Here is a 20,573-nt window from a genome sequence, read left to right on the forward strand (position 1 = left end):
GGACTCAAAGGGAGATGATCTCTGAGCTTTTGCGCATGACCGGAGCAGTGGAACAAAGGGAAGCATTCAGGCCGCTATGATTATCCCCAAATGATGCTTTCCAGCCTCATCTCATCCTCATCCAGCAGAAGTGTTTGGTTGCAGTCTTCTGTCTGACCTGCCTCGCAGCTGCAGCTGCACCCAGTGTCCCAACTCTTGGCTCCAAGGTGCTTCTGGCTGAGTCTGTGTACGTGTACGTGAGCACACAAGAGTGTGCGTGAACGAGCTCATCTGTGTGGGGTCTTTTGTATCGCCCTGCTCCCGGTCGGAAGTGGCGTGAGCCAGATTGAGTTCCAGAGGAAGGAGGGCATAGAGAGGCGCTTTATGCTGCTGACGCCGGCTCGGTGTTCAGAACTGAATGAGTTGAACTAAAGAGCCCATTGCATCTTAGATCTGATAACGTGGCTGATGGCATCGACACAAGAACTCAGCTTTTGCACACATTTCGATCATTCTTTCAGTTTATCGGATGGTGAAAAACTGAAGATATTTTTATTTTTATTTTTAGCCAGTCTATAGTGTGTCTCAATGCACAACAATGTCAGTCAGTCAGTCCCCGACTCGGTCCAGGTTGAAGTAACTCAATGGGTAATGGATGCATTCATAGGCACAGACATTCGTGGTGGCCAGAAGATGAATCCCAATTACTTTGCTGATCCATACACTGCAGAGGGCTCATGGGAAACCTCAGTAAAGCCGCTGTCCTTGGGCTAGGTGGTGCACAATCTCTCCCAGAGACCAAACAAGGATGTGACTAACACTTCAGCGTGGGTTTCACGATATGTTCTCCGTCGTCTCAATATGAAACTCTTTGAAATCCCTCCAATCATCCTCCTCTGCACTGTTTAAATGTTGACCGTGGGCGTCGGGTGATGAAAATACAGAAGAATTTAGACTTATGTTGGCCGAAGCAAAATCAAATCCTTTTCATTTATTTCTTTGTTGACTCATTTCGGGCTGAAGTACGTTTGACTGTTGATGTCTTTGGACGAGTGTGTGGAAATATGGAGAGAATGTGTAAGCTCTTTTTAGAAGAGAAGTGGGACTGGATTTAAACCTGACTTGACCTCCATGTCACTGTTTCTCTCAAACTACATTTTGAAGAAACGCTACAACAAGGAGCGGTGGGAGAAACCAAATCACGGTATTGAAAAGTGAGCCAACGGATGAGAGTTATCAGAAAGCTCTCCACAATCTGTTTCATTAAAATGACTTCAACCAGGACTACTTTGTTCTTTTCTATTGATATGTGTGTGCTTAACATGAAGAGCTATAAACAATGGGCAATATAACCCTACTAATCTTATTTGCTCTACTGCATTATCACCAGTTACCTTCATGCCTGGTATGTGTGGGAAAGCAAGCTACACACCCAATCACAGCATAGCGACAAGGCAGCGCACCTCTCTGGATTTATGAATGGAACAGTGAATGAACAGGGAACTAGGTGTGGCATGTTTAACCTGAGTCACACGCCTTAATTCCTGAGCACAGATAAAGTCGCACAGAGGCAAGAGGCTCAGAGGCAAGGCTGGTTTGAATATATATAAACTGCGCATGCTGTACCACGCTGTGCATGCATAGTTTTCTGTAATTATAGAGATTTATATTCCCGGCATCTTGGCATAAAATTGCATCACATTCTTCTGGTTAGGTCTACAAATCCCTGTGTTAAATTCAAGGTAATCATTGATTGAATCTAGTGGCTTGATCTTGATCTTGATCTTGATCAATAGCCCCCAATCAAAGTGAGACTTGTTGAATCACGGCTGTACAAATGAAACGTGAAGGGAGAATTACTCATTCATCATCTCTTCACTGTCCCCTCTTGGCTTCGTGTGGATTTCCTGACAATGGACAATTGTGTTCAACTTCAAGTCCACTTGGTTTCGGCATGAACCTGCAGAGCAGGACAGCACTGACCCATGAGGTTAAACCATCGAGCCGAAAAGTACAGGCCGTGGCCCCGCTCCGACCACAGCTTAGTTTTGTTCAATAGCAGGACTCTAGGTTGATCATATAAGCCGCAGCGAAGCTATGCAGACAGCAGAGTGAACGCTGCATTCCTGGCAGGGAGAGGGATCGCATACCTGCATACCTGCATACCTGCCATTCTTCGCAGAATCAAATTGGCAAGTATGAGGTGCTGGACTCCTGGATCACAACTCTTAACTCACGGGAGTGTCTTCATGTGGCTCCCGTGTGTCATGCATGTGTTTTATGTCTGTTAAGAAAGTGGACCGACTGCATAGTTGGAAGAGCTTTGTGATTAGGTATGTGTTAATGATCGTGGGACACAACAATTAGCATGTTTGATATGCAGTGACATTCATGAGACTCTTCTGTTCAGCACTCTGGAAACATACCAAACTATTATTGGAGGAATGTAACTAAATGCATTTCCTGTGTGTACTGTAATTCAGTACAATTACATGCACATAGGGACACAATGCCCTTCTATTTCATTATTTTAAAGGTTCTCTTTTTTAACATTCAGAGCATTTATATAGCAGGAAACCACTGTTTGCTCTGTAAAGATATAAAGTAATGTCGACCTGAGCAGAGAAGGAAGTCGCTCTGCCTCCGTGTGTTATCGGAGCGTCTCTGTGCTTTGCTGACGTAGACATAGACTGTGCATACCCCGGTCATGTATGTGCATGTGCGTGTGCCCTACTGGCCGGCACATGGCCTTCACTCACTGCTCTCAAGCCTAGCACCCACCCTCCGGTTCCCTCTCAGCTTAACGGCGTTAGCTCTATGAACACTTTGGCTGTTGTTTGCGTTGTTAGCCCCGTAAGCTGCTCAGCCATGTTGAGAGGCAATATAACTGTATTTTTGAGAGGGACATTTTTTTTTTTTACATTTTAGGAGTATATATTTTTTTACTTTGCAGGTTATTATTCAAATTCATCTCGATCAAACTATACAAGTAAATAAAGGAGTTAAGTTTCTCTCAACTAGCTACAATATTATAAATATGTCAATGCAACAATAATAGTACTCTGACAGCAAGCATTCTGCTTTTGATTCTTATCTTTTCTATGCAAGTCTTGAAGTTGAGTATTGCTTTATTATATTGCTACTTTGATTAAGGTGAAAGGATATTTAATGGTTCTTAACATAAGGTTATGCATATTTGAGCCCATTTGCAATCTTGAATACCATCATAGTAACTGTCCGGTTCCTCATCAGATGAACTGTTTTCATTGTTCTCCAACAGTTCCTCTTCGAGAATTGTGTTTGACCGAGCGCTGCTGCCTTCATCAACCATTTGTTCTTTTTCCCACGCTGCTGAATGCCAGTGTGGCCACAGACACACACACAGGGCTTATCAGAACAATGCCTCAAATAGCTCCGGAGTCTCATCACAAGGGCATGTCACCAAAGAGCAGAAGAGGATGCGTATGTGTGTGTGTGTGCATGTGTGTGTGTGTGTGTGTGTGTGTGTGTGAGAGAGAGAGACAGAGAGGCCAAAGTCATAAACGTTTCACGGTTTGCAGCTGTTACCTGCGAGCTCTGCTGTACTTGTCAGCGGCTCATCACAGCCAGCTCATCCATACTGCTCCCCATTGTTAAGCTGACTATGTATAGTCCACCGTCTGAGGGAGGCTTCATGATGCACATCCACGTTAAGTGCATGCATACACAAAATGCAACTTTCATTTAATCGTGTCGAAATAATTAATAGGACAAAGCCGGTTTAGGAAAATGTCCATTTCCACATTACGTTCTAAGGTCTTCTTTCTGTAACCTGTAATGTTACGATCTCCAATCTCGATCTCTGTTTTGTTGTCTTTGGTGGCAGTTCTGCCAATAAGGTGTAATTGCAGCTGTGTTTTGGGATCTCACTTCCTGCACATCCACGTGTGGGATTCCCTTGAATTTTGCCACGGACTCTCATTTTGTAATAGTTCAAATGCAAAGGGTTTCGTCGGATTTGCCATCGGATCGTCCACCATTGTGTTTCCTCATTCAGCGATAGTGACTGGAAATGAAAATGATCTAGATGCTGTAATATTTTGTTAAACTTTCACTATCCTTCAAAGTAATTACGAATGAGTGTAAGCTCGTTATGCAAACATTCACTTAAAGTATGTTCTTAATCTTCTGCTGGGTGTGACAGTTAATAATTGTCACCTTTAATTGCAGTTTGTTCACATGATTACTTCTTTTGAGATGAGTGAGCTGTGTTGAATGTGCGGATAACTCAAACCTGTCTGCAGTTTTTCTGAGCTCTGCAGATAGTTTTAGTTTCTTCAAACTAATCTTGGTTTTCTGGTGGTTTTGGTTCAATTGCAGATTTAGATTAATTTTTTTAGCCCCCTAGCCCGACAAAACACCTTGAATAACCTATCCAAAATGAATCAAGAATATCTCCTCAACTGTGAGGCCTATATGCATATTTCTGGTCTCCTTTAAGAGATAAGAAGGAACTTTGCCAGAAGGACTTTGTATTGGGTTCTGCACTCTTCAATGAGTTAAAAAAAATGACATTGTTTATTTAAATTGGCCAATAATTAATAAGAAATCATATCCTTAAAAATATACACCCTGTTCAGTGACTTGCTCTCAGTGGCTGTAACAACACGTATTCATTGCTTTGTGGAACGCAGTGTAATTTCAATAAAATGTTGTATTTATAGAAATAGATTAACCTCAACCACAGGCTGCTAACTTATTTTCAGCCAAAACCAGTGAACATGTATTAAGGAGTTGACTTCTTTTGTACTTTGTATGTTTTGTGTGCCAGTGAACACTCAGCAGCTTCATGCCTCGACATGACTACCAAACTTCGGGCCAATCTGGTCTTTCCACCTGCTGTTTTTTGTTACACCCATGTGCTCATGTCTGCAAACCTCCATCACACTGAATGAAACAAGATTAAAAGAACAAAGAATCAGTTGTTTCGTATCCCTCTACTATGTAACTCACATGGTATCTGTTCATGCTGTAATCCAAACCCTCCTGACTTGTTGCAGAAGACACATTATCTTACTTCCTGTCACTGTGTGCATCTCTGGGGGTTTTGTTTTGTCTGTGCGGACGCAGTGAGAACCGGAGGGCACTGATTTGAAAGTTGTCACAACACGCTTCATGAGGTTCGTGACTCAATCGGACTCTCTCCAGAAGGAGTTGACTTTCTCACAAGCTGGAAATACGAGAAAAGCAGTGACACATTGGAGTTGTATTGCTGTTGGGTTGTGCAGAGAACGTATTAAAAGAATAGGATGTTGGCCAAAACCGTCTTTAAAGACAGCTGAGGGTGTACAGACTGATTAGGGATCTTATGTTTTACTAATATAACTGGTAAAGGCTATACTTTCTGCTTTTTACTGCTTCATTTCTGCTTTCTTTTTTCTCTATCTTTTCAGCAACAAGTACGAACACCACTGTGTATATTTCCAACCCTCTTCACAGGGGAAATAAATTAGGATCTGATGATATAGACGCAACATAGTCATCACCATGTGCACACACACACTCTGTCTCACACACACCTGGCCCTCCTTTAGCAAGCAAACTCCTCCAAAGTAAGGCGCTCCACCACACATTGAGTCACTGCCTGGGCATGTCTGCGAGTCTCCACCACAAACCTATTTCAGCACACACATCTCCGGATCACTCACACACACACACAGACACACACATACTGCCAGGCAACAAAGAAAAAAACCCTTTAAAACAAAGAGAGTGACAGAGTCACTAAACAGAAGCAGTCGTCTTGTTTGACTTTGTACACACGTGTGGTTTCCTTTTCTTTGATATCAGAGGATTAAACTGGCTGCCACATCCCTCTTCATGTCAGTAGCAGACAGCTCGGCGTGCTGCTATAAGTGATTCACCGAGGTTACGCCTTCGGTGCAGTCAAATGTCTGTGTGGCCATATGTTGATGTGTCTCATTGGGAGTTCTCTCTCACTCACAAAGTGGTTTTGTTCCAATAGGGTCACCCGGATATTCACCAAATTCCTGGAGAGCTCTGGAGAAGTACAGTGACATTTCACTTCCGGAGAGAAATCGGAGAGGAGATGTTTCCAAAATGTCTGAGGGAGGAGACTGATAGCGAGGCAGACAGGACACCCTGAAGTGGGTGCTCGGTGCCCGTTCACCACTGTGAACAATCTGAACCGGACACGTGGGGTCAAGGATGTTATGTGTGTTGCCAAGTTGTTTTGTTGGTATGAATCCTGTTGACACAAGCATTTATACCCTAAACAAGACTTCAGTGTTGATACTCTGGAGCTCAATCCCTCTCGGCTCCAGCCAGCGGCACAGCGGTACACAGTCTGCTACTCTCAATCTGACGGGACAGAGCCAGTCAGCTGACTCAGCATGGGACGGGCAGATGACATGTCACCTCAGGTTGCATCGAAATCATGTACTGGAAATGTTTCTTCTTTATTTCCTTCTATAAATACATTGTGAAACGCATAGAAATCTACAATTTTTTGTTATCATGTACATTGTATTAACATTTTGGGTTTTACAGAAGTCTTTGAGTCTTTAGACTTGAAATGATGAGTTGACTGAGAGTTCAGTCAACTTATTGAATACAGTTTTTAATAAAACACAAAAAACTTCCTATCATCCAATGTTTGAGGGTTCAAACTATCCAAAGAGATGTTTGTACGTGTTGTTTCTTCTCTTGGAAGCCTTGTTTTCATAACAATAATTGTAAAATTAGGTAATACAACAAGTTTAGTATCCAATTCAGTCCCCGTGCTCCCAGTAGTTTACCACATGAAGCATATCTTTATGCAGAGCTCCTGCAGATGTAGCTCTAGAAACAGTAGCTGCAGGTCTTTGTTTCAACATATGTATTTAAATTACATGATTTTAAAGCAGCCGGAAAATGTTGAACCAGCTTTAAATGTTTAGCACTGCGTTACAAACTCACTTTTTCTTGCATAATGCCATCTGTGGAAGGAGTAATGTGTGCTTTCTAAACTGTTAACCCATTCTCTTTTTGTAGCTGCTTACATGTGTCATAGGTCCTCTGCTCACTGTGAAACTCTGCAGCTCCTGGACTGTTTGGGTGTTTTTAGCAGGGTGACATCCCAAAAAAATAAAATACCACTGCGGTTTTGTCTGAAACATTATCTTTTACAATAAGAGAGAGCAGGATGGCATAACGACCTGCCAGTGAAGGCATAAAGGGAATGAATTACCAGACTGTCAAGGAAAAAGTCGGGATCATAAACTTTAACAGGGCATTCAGAAGGACTCTGATGGATATTGATCTTCAAGGTTTACAGCGACAGCTTTACGCATGTGCACAGCTCACTCTGCACATCTGGTATTTAACGTATTAGATTGAATCATTCACTGCGTAGTGGGCAAATATTTGCACGTAACTCTTCAGTAGGATGTGGAATAGTAATTAACATTTAGTCGGTGTGATTAGGTCCACGTCAGGACTTCCTCTGCCTCCCGCCCCCCTCCCCCCCCACCCCCCCTCGCGCCGCAGCTTCCGCCCACACACACACACACACACAGCCTTGAATTACTCCACTGGCAACTGTTGCATTCCCATGTCATCTGACGTCAAGTGGGAAGGGCTCAGGCCAGAGTCGACTATAAAAGTTCTCCGCTACCTTGGTTCATTCACAACGACACTGGATTACCAACGCCTTTGTAGAGAAGCGCCTTCCTCGGGCTCCTCCTCGGATTGACACAGCAGGGGGAAAGAAAAAAAGGAGTTCACCAACCCAAAAGGCATCAACAATGAAAATGTCAGCGGCGGAGATCAGCCAGATCCTCAAGGAGGGAGAGCTGGAGAAGAGGAGCGACAACCTGCTCCAGTTCTGGAAGAGGAAGACGTGCGTCCTGACCACGGACAGCCTCAACATTTACGCCGACACGCAGAAGCGCGCCAGGGGCAAGGAGCTCAAGCTGCAGTCCATCAAGAAGGTGGACTGCGTGGAGCGCACCGGCAAGTTCGTCTACTTCACCATCGTTACCACAGACAATAAAGAGATTGATTTCCGGTGTTCGGGGGAGGAGAACTGCTGGAACGCAGTGATCACCATGGCGCTGATCGATTACCAGAACAGGAAGGCCATCCAGGACTTTAAAACGCGGCAGGACAATGAGAGCGCGTCACCCGGGCAGCAGGAGAGGCGCATGGCGAGGGCGCCCTGAGCCGCTGCGGGACTCCGGCAGTTAACCACTCCTAATATGGTGAGGGGCACGCCATCACGTGTCGCTGCCATTATGTGTGATTTACAATACAAGTTAGCAGTGTCTGAACGCAGAAACTAATGGTGTTTTGTTTTTTTTTCATTGTCCTTTATAGTGTCAAAGTGGACCATACATAAATAATACGCGGACCAAAAGGAAGACGAGGTCATCCGGTCCAGAGATGAAGGATTGTGCGGGACTGGGCTCTCGGAGAGCGGGGACAAGTGATCTCAACCGAAACGGGGAGATTTTCAGAAGCTCCACACACACAGGAATGAACTCTTGAATTGTAAAAACTATTTCAAGTTGGCTCTCCCGAGAGGAATGACTCCTAAAATCATGATGTTAATTTATTTGTTTCCTATATGTTGTTACTGGAAAACAGCTCGTGTTTAAATTATTTACTATTTCAACGTGTGTTGAGTGTGTATTTATTTGAATAAATATTCCTGCCTTTTTAACATAACTTTGTCTTCTCCCATACTTTTGTTTTTTCATGTGTCAACCAGAACCTTGGCTATGATGTCACTGCCTGGTAATATCTCATTGCATCCGTATGGAGTCAGTTACAGTATATTTGACACATGGGAACACTTTTCACCAACGGCATCTTAGCAAATGCCAGACGTGCAGCACAGGGAGTGGAGGACAGGAAAGTCCCTTTCCTTTCTGCTGTCAGGTGGAATGTGACTCTTTATTGTCACTTGAAGGGTTTCAGGCTTGAGTCATAACTGATAAGCAGCTGGAGTCAACAGCACCGGACGCTCTAAAGATTAGGTGGTGCCTTTGAACACACCTCAACTGCTTCCGAGGTGTGGTAGGTTATAGGTCGCCACGTTGCATTTAAAAAGTGTTAACTTCATGTGTTCTGCTTTGAACTCTAAGCTTCACAAAAGCTGAACTTGGTTTTAATTGATATTCAGATGAGCTTCAATCTCCTTATCAGGTGCCTCTGTTCCTTACAAGGCACAGAAGACTCACAGGAAGTTCACTTTACTGCCCTGTCATCATGATAAAGGCTGTTTCAATGGGTTTAATGCGACAGGTACACACCTAACTTATTGTAATTGCTCAACCCAGTGAGCACGACATATTCACAACACTTTGTAAGGCCTATAAAATGTACGTTATCAAATGGAAGTAAAAGAATAGGTAAGTCTAAGTTATGATATACTACATGCTATACAATATATTATTGGCTGTATATGAGCCGGACTTTGGTTAAGTTTATTTCAAAAGTAAGCGTTAGATTAGATACTAACAATAAACTTTAAACTCTGGTGTTAACATGGAACAAGTGTTACAAGATGCCTCACAGGTACACATGCGATACAATATTTAAATATATTCCGTGAATGGAAATAAAGAACTGATCCACAGTGTTGGAGCTAAAACTGTAGCACTGTTTTTCCTGAACACTGTGTGGACATTAAAAAAAGACGTGTCTCCTCGGCCCTGAGGCCCCCTGAAAATAAATACCTCCGGTCGTGGATCTTGTGGAGTGGAAGTGTGTTATGAGCACAAATGCCCAAAGGTCAAAGGTGACGGAAAGCTGAATCTCTGGCCTGCGGTAATGAAGTGTATAGTGGAGTCACACTCCTCCCGTCCCGTCCCATCCGTGTGTGCCGCTTTGAAGTAGGATCACACTGCAATGAACGCATCAAAGGGTTCGACTGATCTGAGGAGTATTACCGGAGTGGACGGGCCTCCTTTCTAAAAATACCGTGTCACAAATTGGCACCACTTTAATGTCACACACACATACACACATTTGGCCCCTGAGCCAAGGGGCCATACACTTTTTTTTTTGTTGTCACCAGCGCAAGCTAAACAATTTGGTGGAGGGAAAAGCTTCTTGTTAAAGCATTTACCGTGACTACAAGCAGTGTTTTCACAAGCTGATAAAAGACGTCACAAGCCACTGTGAATCCAGTTGTGCCCTTTACTTCCTCGGTCGTCTGGACACACACAACACCAACCATGAGGACACACACACACACACACACACACACCGTGTCTTCCTCTCTGATCACAGGCTGTGTAAACATCCTCTGACGCAGCACGAGTCACATTCAGGCCGCACTTGTAGCCTCGCCGTCATCACGCCATAGAGGCCGTCGTTATGTGGCCGGGTCATGCCTGCGCAACAGTGAATGCATTGTTACATTCTTGAGGAAAAGACACATACAACAAGTAGAGGATGTGAGAAAAGTGTGCTTCTGGCCATGACACATGTTCAGTTAATCTTCAGTTTTTAAACCGAGCGGGACAGAACGTCTGATTCGGAGGCGTTTATCGTAAACATGGGCTGCAGTGAGGACAAGCTGAGGCGGTGCGTATGGAGGAACAGCCGAGCGGGGTGTTGTGAGGTGAAGGTCGGTGGCCAGAAGCAACTTGTCTCACTCCCACACCAGCAGTTATAACTCTACAATATGTCAAGGGATTTATCTATTCATAGGCAGATATTCATCTTTTTTTCCTCAGAGTAGTTTGCCTCGACATGAAAAAAATGACTCAGTCCATTAGAGCACCGTGTTGTATGTTGAGACTCGAGCGTTGCCAGGAAGGAAAATGATTTAATGCTTTTTGTGAAGCAAATAGTGACATTTAGAAAAGTCCTGTTTTATCTTGTTCTGTAAACTATTGGTTTTACTTCTCAAGCAGGAAGAACAACTGAGGACAATGTGTTGGAGAATCGCGAGAGTTTGGTGTAGTTTACATTCAACAGTTACACGTACATTAGCACTGTTAGCACTGTTAGCAACTCACGGTTCAAACAGTGCTGACGATGGCTCCATCCCATGCACTAAAAACATGTATGGCTGGCCTGACTGTCACAACAAAGCACGGACAAGCTCAGATAACAACAACACAGAGGGAGAGAGACTATCTTTATAGATACAGCAAATCATTGTTTGCTTCTTTTTCAATACTCTGCATATCAAATTTAGCATCTTTAATTTTGGACTCTAATTATAGCCAAGCTGTGAATCACACTGTAATCATCTCATCATGAGCTAAAATCTACCCTTGTGCGACGTTCCCGCTCATTTAGAGCATGTCTGGGCATTTCAAACCTTCAAGCCTTCAGGGTGGTAGCACAGCCCTGATGACACGTTAGCACCACTTCACAGCGTAACTTACGGGTTCAGGTATGCGTCATGGCTCAGTACACCTCACGCTTCATGAGAGTATCACTCAGCTTCCTGGAAATCACTGTTACGTAGGAACTCCTGTCTTTGTTTCATTGAAATCTGTTGTATAATTTCCTTGCTGGCTTTTCCGGTCAGAATCTGACGCCAGCGAGACACAACACCAGCGCTTTGTGTAAATAAAAACTTCAAATAATCCAAACAGCCGAGGCTACCAGGATATTAAGCAAGGACTCGGGAGATAGTTTGATTACTAACAGATCTGGGTAAGACATGATCTGGTAATTGTGAAACATACTGTTATTTTACTCTGATAAGGTGTCTAAAGTGTCTAGAGCTGGTCTAGCTGGACTTTTTTAGGAATGAGATTATCTTAGAGAAGTGCTGTTCGCGGCTCGTTTTACAGGAAAGAACCTCTTGAGGTATGTCACCTTGCGACGCATGGCTCAGGTGAGTGCGTACCCGAGCACATTCCTCAGAATATTCAGAGGCAGACATACACCTGTAGGCCATGTAGGCCGTGGCTGAAACAATACAAAGTCACCAGGTGCATACCGTGAACATTTCTTTTTGTCAAAAGTGTGCCAAAAAAAATGCATGCTGGACCAAATTCCAGCTGGTTGTGTTCCTCATCATTCGTGGATACATTTGGAGAAATTTCACCTTCATCTTATCCACAAGGGCGTCATTGTTCTAATCATCTGTAGCCATGACAACAGTGTTTGTTGTTAATGGGACATCCATTTCTATCTGCTGAGTCACAGGGAAAAAACTTCCCATATCCGCATCTTCAGCTCTCATATCTTTCCACTCTCGGGCTGTCACAAGTGTGGAACTCACCTCCGACGCGAGGCCACACCTCTGAACATATATCTCGTGTCACATACATTAGGACTGAACAATTTTCAAACCCTCTTGTTGTGACTTGTCGTTTCCTGTTCGTGAGACATTCCCTCGATGTAACCTAATAGCTTTGTATGTCCAGACCACATCCACTACTAAGATAGAAATACAGAAAAAAGTCTGTAATATTAAACAATTTGTTTGTCAGAGTAAGGCAATATTTCTTCAAATCCCTCTTTGAAGGCCAGTTTTCTGATGAGAATCTTACCAATGTGGCACCTCTTATATCTAAGACATGCGCCTGTGTTGAATATGCACAACCTCACACACACATGCTGTATATATACACACAAAGTGTTGGCAGGGACCACTGAGCGGGGATCATGTTGCTTAAGACCCAGCTGCTCCGGAGAGAAGCCTCAGACAGAGAGAGGAGACGCTGTCAGGAATGTCTACAAGGCAGCGAGGGGGCGGACGGCTCCATGTGCACTCTGTGGCCCGAGAAAGAAAAGATCCGCCTCAGACGGAGCAGGAGGCAAACTTGAGACTCCCGATAGTGAGGACAGGACAGCTTTGACTGAAGTGAAGACGTTCAAGTTCTGACCTTTTATATTGATGACAGGAAAATGTTCCGATGCAGTGTCATTTTAATGCACAGCATTCAGAGATCTGAATCAGGTGTTGCTTTACCTGCAATTCCCCACTTGTGACTTGACTCGAGACTCTGAGTCTGAGTGATAGAGAAAGGGAAATAGTTTTAACGTCAATTTTATAATGTCTCACCAACCCCTTAGTAGCACCTAGTCTCATCGTCCATAATGTAGGGATGGATATTGTTAGAAAAATTCACTCGACCCCTCGGAGTAAAATCATTAAAACAGGAACATTTATTCGTTGCAAGGAAGGAGCAGAGTCAGAAGTACAAGGTGATGGACAAATTGCATATCCAAGTCTGCTCAAAGATCTCTCAAAGAACCAGCTCTTAAATATTCATCATGACCACTAACGTCTTCGGCTTAATCGTGAACCTTTCCCCCCGTCCCAAAGAGCGGTTTGTAAGAGATGGTCACGTGATAACAAAGGAACTGCTCGTTCTTTCAGACAGAAACATACAGATTCTCCAGTCTCCCTGCTATCAGGAGACATGCTGAGTTTGTGTGTTAGATTAAACAGAGACAGTAAGATGAGAAGTCTGAATATAACAGTGAAACAGTAACTGACTAAGCGTGAAGATTGTTTTCTTCCAACAGATATACGTTATGTAAGCAGGTAGTTATGTAAGTAAGAAAATAAATAAATACATACATTTAAAGTCAACCAACATTTCTTTTCAGTGCATTTGTGATACACTTTCCCAAATGTTCAGCACAACCCAAAAACTGTCATAAGAAACGTCGACGCTAAATTGGTGTAAACCCCATCCGATTCAAGCCCAAAGGTAGTTTGAGAAATTACAGCCACACCCGACCTGAAGCCAGCAGATCGGGCCGAGGGCCGAGAATCTGAGCTCGTGAAAAATGAGCTCAAAGCTATCCATGTGGCTGGAATCCACTGGATACGAGAGAAATATGTGGATCCCAGTGGATGATGGATCTGGGAGCAGAATCTGCTCGGGTGCTGGAGTCTGATCACAGTTTATTGTAACTGGGGTTTAACTGGGTTCAGTTACCTGCAACTGCCTGAGTGTGTGTGTGAAGACATGGCCGGGAACAGATTACAATGACATTACATTTCCTAGCCTGGAAGTCTAATGAGAGACACTTTTGAGAACATGAATATCCCTCAATTTTTTTCTTCAGTTTTAGTTATCTCTGCAGACTGTGTGTCTGTGTGTGTGTGTGTGTGTGTGTGTGTGTGTGTGTGTGTGTGTGTGTGTGTGTGTGTGTGTGTGTTCCATCTAAGTGCAACAATTAAACCCATATCAAAGACATATATTTGTGTTTTCTGGTGCCACCTGAGGTGATGTGCTTTATATGTATGGCTGCAGCAGTTACAGGAAATAAATAGTACAAACAAGAAATAAAGAGGAAATATGTGGTTACACTGTGTAACAGCCATGTGATTTCTTCAAGGTGCCACTTAATAGATCCACAGCAGCTCCATGTCACTCACATGAATTACAGCGAATTTCATCAGATTGTTGGAGCAACCAACAAGGCAGCAACATGATGAACTTCGCCTGATGTGAAACTGAAGGTGAAACGAATGGCTTTAATAACCTGTAATGATAACCCCCGGTCCAGAGCCTTTATCAGGGAGAGAGGAAATTAGTTCACGGGAGATATTATACAAGAGAAAAGCAAGTGAAAGAGAAGGGAAGATAAATGAGCGCATAAAGGGAGGAAGGGAAAATTCCAGAGAAAAGAATATTACAAGTAACAGAAGAAGAGAAATGGATGCAGGAATTCCCCCGAGACACACCAAAGCCAGCAATAAACCAGATGTGATCTCATCAGCGTGTTACACAGCAGGGATACTGCACCCTGAACTAACAGTCTGCGAAAAGATTTCAAATCTACCTTTCAATCTGTTTTACTTTTAAGAACTGGTTTGCCATAAAAATATGAGAGATAAAGAAAGATTCACCCCATTATCATTGTAATTTGTTGAAGGCATAATTAAATCATAATATCGAGTCGTAAAGTAAAGTCATATGGGAAGCTTTTGTTTTTTGAGTACAGTAATGGATCTCACTGCTTTTATTCTTTTTTTTTGTTTTTTTGATTGACTTGAATGTTTTAATAAATGTTCTTAATCGTGTTTTGCATTATGTTACGGGTTCTATGTGAGTCAGCTTGTAGTTGAAATGTGTTATACAAATAAACTTGCCTTGATTTGTCTAAGGATTAAAGGTGCACTGAACTATTTACTGGAAGAAACCCCAAATGTCAATTACTTCATGGTCATCTATTGTTTTATTTCTAACGAGCCAGAACATTTTAATATCATTCTGTGAATGTTACATGATAATGATATGGTATTTATACATTTATAAATGAGGGAAAACAAAGAAAAGATGCAACAAAAGAGCTGTGTATCACTGTTTGAGAGTTTTGTGGGAAACATTTAGAAAATGTTATATTTTACTTGATTTTAAGCGTACAACAGGGACCTTAAGGCTGTCTCTCTGAAACTGTCTCTGTCAGAGTGAAATGGCCACAAGGAGCAGGCTGCGGATGCTGGAAAGTCCCTTTATTCGAGCACAGGTTCTCAGACAATGCATTCCTCCAGATCCTATGTATTGCTGGAGTTGCGTGGCTCCAGCGCCCTGATCACTTCAGCAGTGTGGTATTGACCCAGCAGCAAATGTCTCCATCAATCATAGCAGGACACAACGGGGCGGTACTGTTCAAAGGCACAGCAGAGGGTGCCTAATCACTGCTGATCTGGGTGTGGGCTTGTGTTTCCGATTCTGCATACCTTGACTGAGGTGATGTGATCTCTCTGCAGCCACCCAGGAGCTGAGCGCCTGTGTGGGTTGATCTTTGAATGGCTGGATGACGGCAGGGAGCTCAAAACAAAGAAAACGGAGAAATACACAACGATGAAGAGTTTCATTTGTGTTCCTCTGAATTATTTTCTCCTTACTGAAGAAACACTTTTATCATGACTTGGGTTTTATTGTTCATTGTCATCATGTTCACCTGGCACTCATTAAAGTAAATGCACTTGCCTCTATACACTCTATACACTCGCCAACTTACAAATGCAGTTCTTACATTCACTCTCTTTTAGCTCTATATTCTCTGTTATCTGGATCTATAGCTGCTAAACGCTCCACTATGTTCTTCTTCTGCGGCAGCTAGTGCACAAAATATTCATCATTTCTTTCTCCTTGTGTTGTTGTTGCTGAAGACAGCTGCAGTTACATAAAGTGCACTGATGAGAACCATGACAGCAACGTGGTTCATTCATTTGAATTAAATCAGCTGACAAGTATAAGGAAGAAATGTGGCTTTTGCTTTGTGGTTGAGTTGAAAGCGGTCTTTCTCTCAGCAGACATTGGGGTGTGTCATAGCAGGAAAAGGCCATCAGTTCCAGCGATTACCTTAATGATGGCTTTAGAGCAGAGACATCTTTTATCTCATTAATTACACCTGTGCACTCCATCTAATGACAAAGTTAAAAAGCTTTGCTGTGAGACAGCTCCGTTACATATCAAACACCGGGGATGAAGATGAGACCTGAAGCAAAAACTTAGGAGACTCACTGTTCATTAAATCTGCTCCTGCTCAAAGCCGAATGTATGTGACATCACGGGGCCGTAAGTGGCCGCTTCATCAACCTCCTATAGAAGAAGGAAGTGGGAAGACTAAAGCTTGTAATCAGAGGAAATCCTGTTTGTCATGGCTCAAGGGTCTTTCCCAAGAGCAGGGGGACTCACAATGTTCCTCTCTGTCCTCACGCTGCCCCGAGACTGAGCACAGTGGCAACCTTTCTGCCAAATAGGCTACGGTTGTATTGCAGGTCAGCATGAATCAATGTAGACAGCACACTTAAGATGCAGCGCAATTACTCTTCAGCAATGTAAACACAGGCATTTAACACAGACTACATCTGCTCCGCACGGACCTGTCCAATGGCCGACTCAGGCCACCGAGGGGCAGGGGCAAAAGGTTTTTTTTTTAAAAAAGGGCATCAGTGCATAGAAAGTACTCCAGCTATCTATTGAAGCTCTCAATTTAGCAAAAAGCTATGACCATGTTATTTTTCACATTTGAAACTTAATTTTGTTCTTACTAAGGAGAAAATAAATGATAAATGTGTGAAAGGACCATTTGCAAAACAGGTCTAAAAAGGGTTGCAATTCACAAATTGTGACTTCTTCTCCCACGCAATTCACCTACTAGTGCCATTAGTCTAATGTTTTGTGGATCAGTGTGTATTTGTGAATGTAATTCTGCTCTTTGAGCTCCAGACAGGAAGTCCAAATGACATCATCTCCTATGGATGTCATCACTAATGAACGCTCGGCACACAGACGCAGCAGTATGTTAAAAACATACACATATCCTGGACCAATTGCTAAAACACGGCCGCAGATGTCTGGCTTTGTCCCCAAGAGGTATACACAGATGTGTGTTCACACCAGTTCAAGGTGGGGGTCTGACTAGTGTGAGCTGTGGGAACAGGAGTTTGCGGTGTAGGTTTACACAAGCCCCAAGGAAAAACAATGAAATGACTCCTGCAGGAGAGAGGGAGGCAGAGATTAGGATGTCAGGTTGGAGCATTACATTACAACTGAGATCCTTTCAGATCCAACTTGTTCCACATGCTGTTGAAACCAAGAAATATTTGATAAGCTAGAGCAGTGAATGTTGATAACAGTACAACATCTACACACATACCCACCCACAGAGAGAGAGAGAGAGAGAGAGAGAGAGAGAGAGAGAGAGAGAGAGAGAGAGAGAGAGAGAGAGAGAGAGAGAGAGAGAGAGAGAGAGAAAGTCTTTCACAGCGGTTCGGTCCACACAGTCCCTGTTGCACTGAAACAGAATCCCTTTTCTTCAGTCAACGGTCATCAAGTGTGTGCGCGCGGAGCTGTGCGTCGGCTGCCTGTGCTAGAGGACAAGGGGCAGGAGCTGGGGCGAGGATGGAGATATTTGGGGGTTGCAGAGGACATGAAGAGCGGGTGGATTGTTGGGTAATGAGTCACTGGAGCCTCCTTCAAAGCCGGCTCTCCAACCCCCAACGCCCCCCCCCCCCAGCACTCGAGCAGGGAGGTCTGCTGGAATCTGGGCCTTTGGATGGAAGAGCTGAGTGAGCAGGCCACAGTGTGCACACACGGGGGAAACCGCACACACACACACACACACACACACACACACACACACACACACAAACACACACTTCTTGTGTCTCTAACTAGGGTCAAGATCTCGCCGCAGACAATGTGGACCCTGCAACAAACGCTTCTACGGTAGAAAATCTGAATGTGTTCTTGTGTCTGTGAGTGCAATGCAATGTAACGTCGTTGCAGAGTGAAACTGTAGTTTATAGGTCTGTGCGTGTGTGTGTGTGTGTGTGTGGCTTGACATAGATCCATTTTTTTTGTGTAAACTCCAGAAGAAATTCTGGTTTATCAAGTAAGATATTTGGTGGTTTTGTCATGTCAACTTCTATTAAAACCAAACAGCAACAACAAAGTGCTGGCAACACACTCCCTTGTGTCACATCTCTGTCTTAATGCCGACGATGATCCCGGTAGCAAGTATGATGTTCGTATAGGATTTCAAACAGACACACACATACATGTACACAGCAGCTGTGACCTCTTGTCACGGCTTTCACTCTCATGTTTATTAGATCAAGAGCAACTGTTTGACTTGGTGGATGTAAATGAGAAGAGAAGTGGCATGAAAGAATGACTGTAAATCAGAGGATTAGCAGAACATTCCCACTTCCCTGACCAAACTGAGCAAATGCTGAAAGGACAAAACAATGAGACACAGACAGGAAGCAGAGATCAGCGAACGGTAGCTTTTAACGTATGTAAGCAAGATAGACGCAGGGACGGGATCAAACACAAAACTATATTTAGAGATAACATACGTTCTCTTGTGACTGCACGCATGTGACGCCGCAGTTCACAAATGAGGAAGAATGATGTCAAGAAGAATCATTGATTCCTCTCTCCTCTCAGTACAACATGCTCTCTCTTGCTGTGTCTGACCAGACGGGACACGATGGCCTATTTTTTTCCAAGGACAAGGTAAAGTGTTGATGGGGCGTGCAGCCATAAATCCCTTCTGAGCGGGTGTGTGTTTGTCTTGTTGGACTGTGGGATGGGCCGAGTGCTCCGGGACAAGACCAGACAGGAGCAGCCGCTTTACATGAAACCTCACAGGCGGGCCGCACCGCCACCATGGCAACAAACCAAAGTGTGACACTGCACAACCGGTAATAACTGTATTTGAGGGTTAGGTAATTGCTTGTTAATGGTGAATTTCTGCCATTAGAACTTAGTAAGCGACGGTTCATTATCACACCTCGCTGCTTTTGAGATTTTTCACCAAAATTGTGGATTAAAAATGTTGAAAAGGTTAAAGAAAGATCGTCCTCCCCTGTGTGTTTTAACAGGTCATGTCTGCACAAGAGGACCACCCCACATCCTGTTCCTCGCAATTACATTTCATGCTGCGGGTGGTTGGCACAGCAACAGACAAGCAGGAAATTGCTGCAGCCGCCCCGACAAATCGGTACTCGCCTTCAAAAGTTTTCCTTTTTAGTTGATAGATGAAAGTTCATAATACTGGAGTCACAAATCCTAACTTTGCACTACACAAATTATTAGATTAAATTACGTCAAACTGAATGAGGTTTGAACGTAAACCTGAGGGCTTTAAGATGTGAATCAAATCAAAGCAACTGTATGGACTTAAAAACATCAAAATCTGTTCAGGAACTTGAGTAAAATGATCTTGTTTTCACACTGAGCTCAAGCATAAATACTCAAGTAAAGCACCAGCACTTTAAACTGCTAACTAAGTATTCAGTACTTCAGTATCTGAAGGCTATCTTAGTTACTTTTCGATGTCAAAGTCAGAGAAAGACTTGTTGGAAGCCTGCCAAGGAGTTCAACTACATTTCAGAACTCTTAAATTAAAAGATGTCAGCAGTGGTTTGGTTTACACAGTAAACTGTATTTCCATTCTCACATACATTACTGTTGACCTCTGGATTTAACCAATTGAAGGCGTTTAGGATGCAGTGGGCTAGTGTGAAGAGCCTGAGGAGTAATTTGGGGTTCAGTATCATGCTCAAGGATACTTTGACATGTGGACTGGAGATCAAACCGCCGACCTTGTGGTTAAAACATGACCCGCTCTAACTACTGAGGTACAGCCGTGACAGCGTTTGGTCTTGCACACAGATAAACAAATAGACACATGACACATGTTGCCTCAGGGTGTACCAGAGTGCCAGACTCCCTCCCTTGTTCTCCTCCCTCTCCTCTGTTCTCTGAAAGACAAGTCCAGACAAATTTCTCCGTCTCTGCCTTCTTCTTGCTTCTTCGGGAAGGGCCGCCCGCCGCTGCGACAGAGCAGAAGCCCAGAGAGCAAACATCCGACCTGACGCCTGCTGCCCTTCAGCCAAAACAAGTAGGCCACGCCTTGTTGCAGCTGCCGCTCACTCACTTACCTAGGGAGAAAAAACAAAGGAGGAGATGGGCGGGAGGCCGTGGCTCAAAGAGGGAGAATAAACAGATTATTTTTAAGTATGGCTCGGTGCCAAAGCTCAAACCCCATTTAGTTACTTTTCAGACGTCTTGGAAAAGAGAGAGAGATAGTATAGAGTTAGAGAGGTATATACATTTGAATTTGCTAGGTGATTGGTGCATGACAATAAACACAGTACA

At 43.6% G+C, this 20,573-nt stretch overlaps 1 protein-coding gene across 1 annotated transcript; it reads left to right on the forward strand.

The window, feature by feature from the left end:
* The first annotated feature begins 7,660 nt into the window (after positions 1–7,660).
* phlda2 (pleckstrin homology-like domain, family A, member 2) lies at positions 7,661–8,667 on the forward strand. Its single transcript, XM_068603452.1, has 2 exons — positions 7,661–8,219; positions 8,335–8,667. The coding sequence occupies exon 1, from the start codon at positions 7,764–7,766 to the stop codon at positions 8,178–8,180; it is 417 nt and encodes a 138-aa protein (XP_068459553.1). The 5' UTR covers positions 7,661–7,763; the 3' UTR covers positions 8,181–8,219; positions 8,335–8,667.
* The last annotated feature ends 11,906 nt before the right edge of the window (positions 8,668–20,573 follow it).

Source organism: Clinocottus analis, unplaced genomic scaffold (assembly GCF_023055335.1).
Source record: "Clinocottus analis isolate CAN_PGR_092001 unplaced genomic scaffold, fCliAna1.0.p SCAF_6, whole genome shotgun sequence".
NCBI classification, from domain to species: domain Eukaryota; kingdom Metazoa; phylum Chordata; class Actinopteri; order Perciformes; family Cottidae; genus Clinocottus; species Clinocottus analis.

Coding starts and splice junctions, on each gene's coding strand:
- phlda2 (XM_068603452.1), top strand. CDS start 7,764: ATGAAAATGTCAGCGGCGGAGATCAGCCAGATCCTCAAGGAGGGAGAG.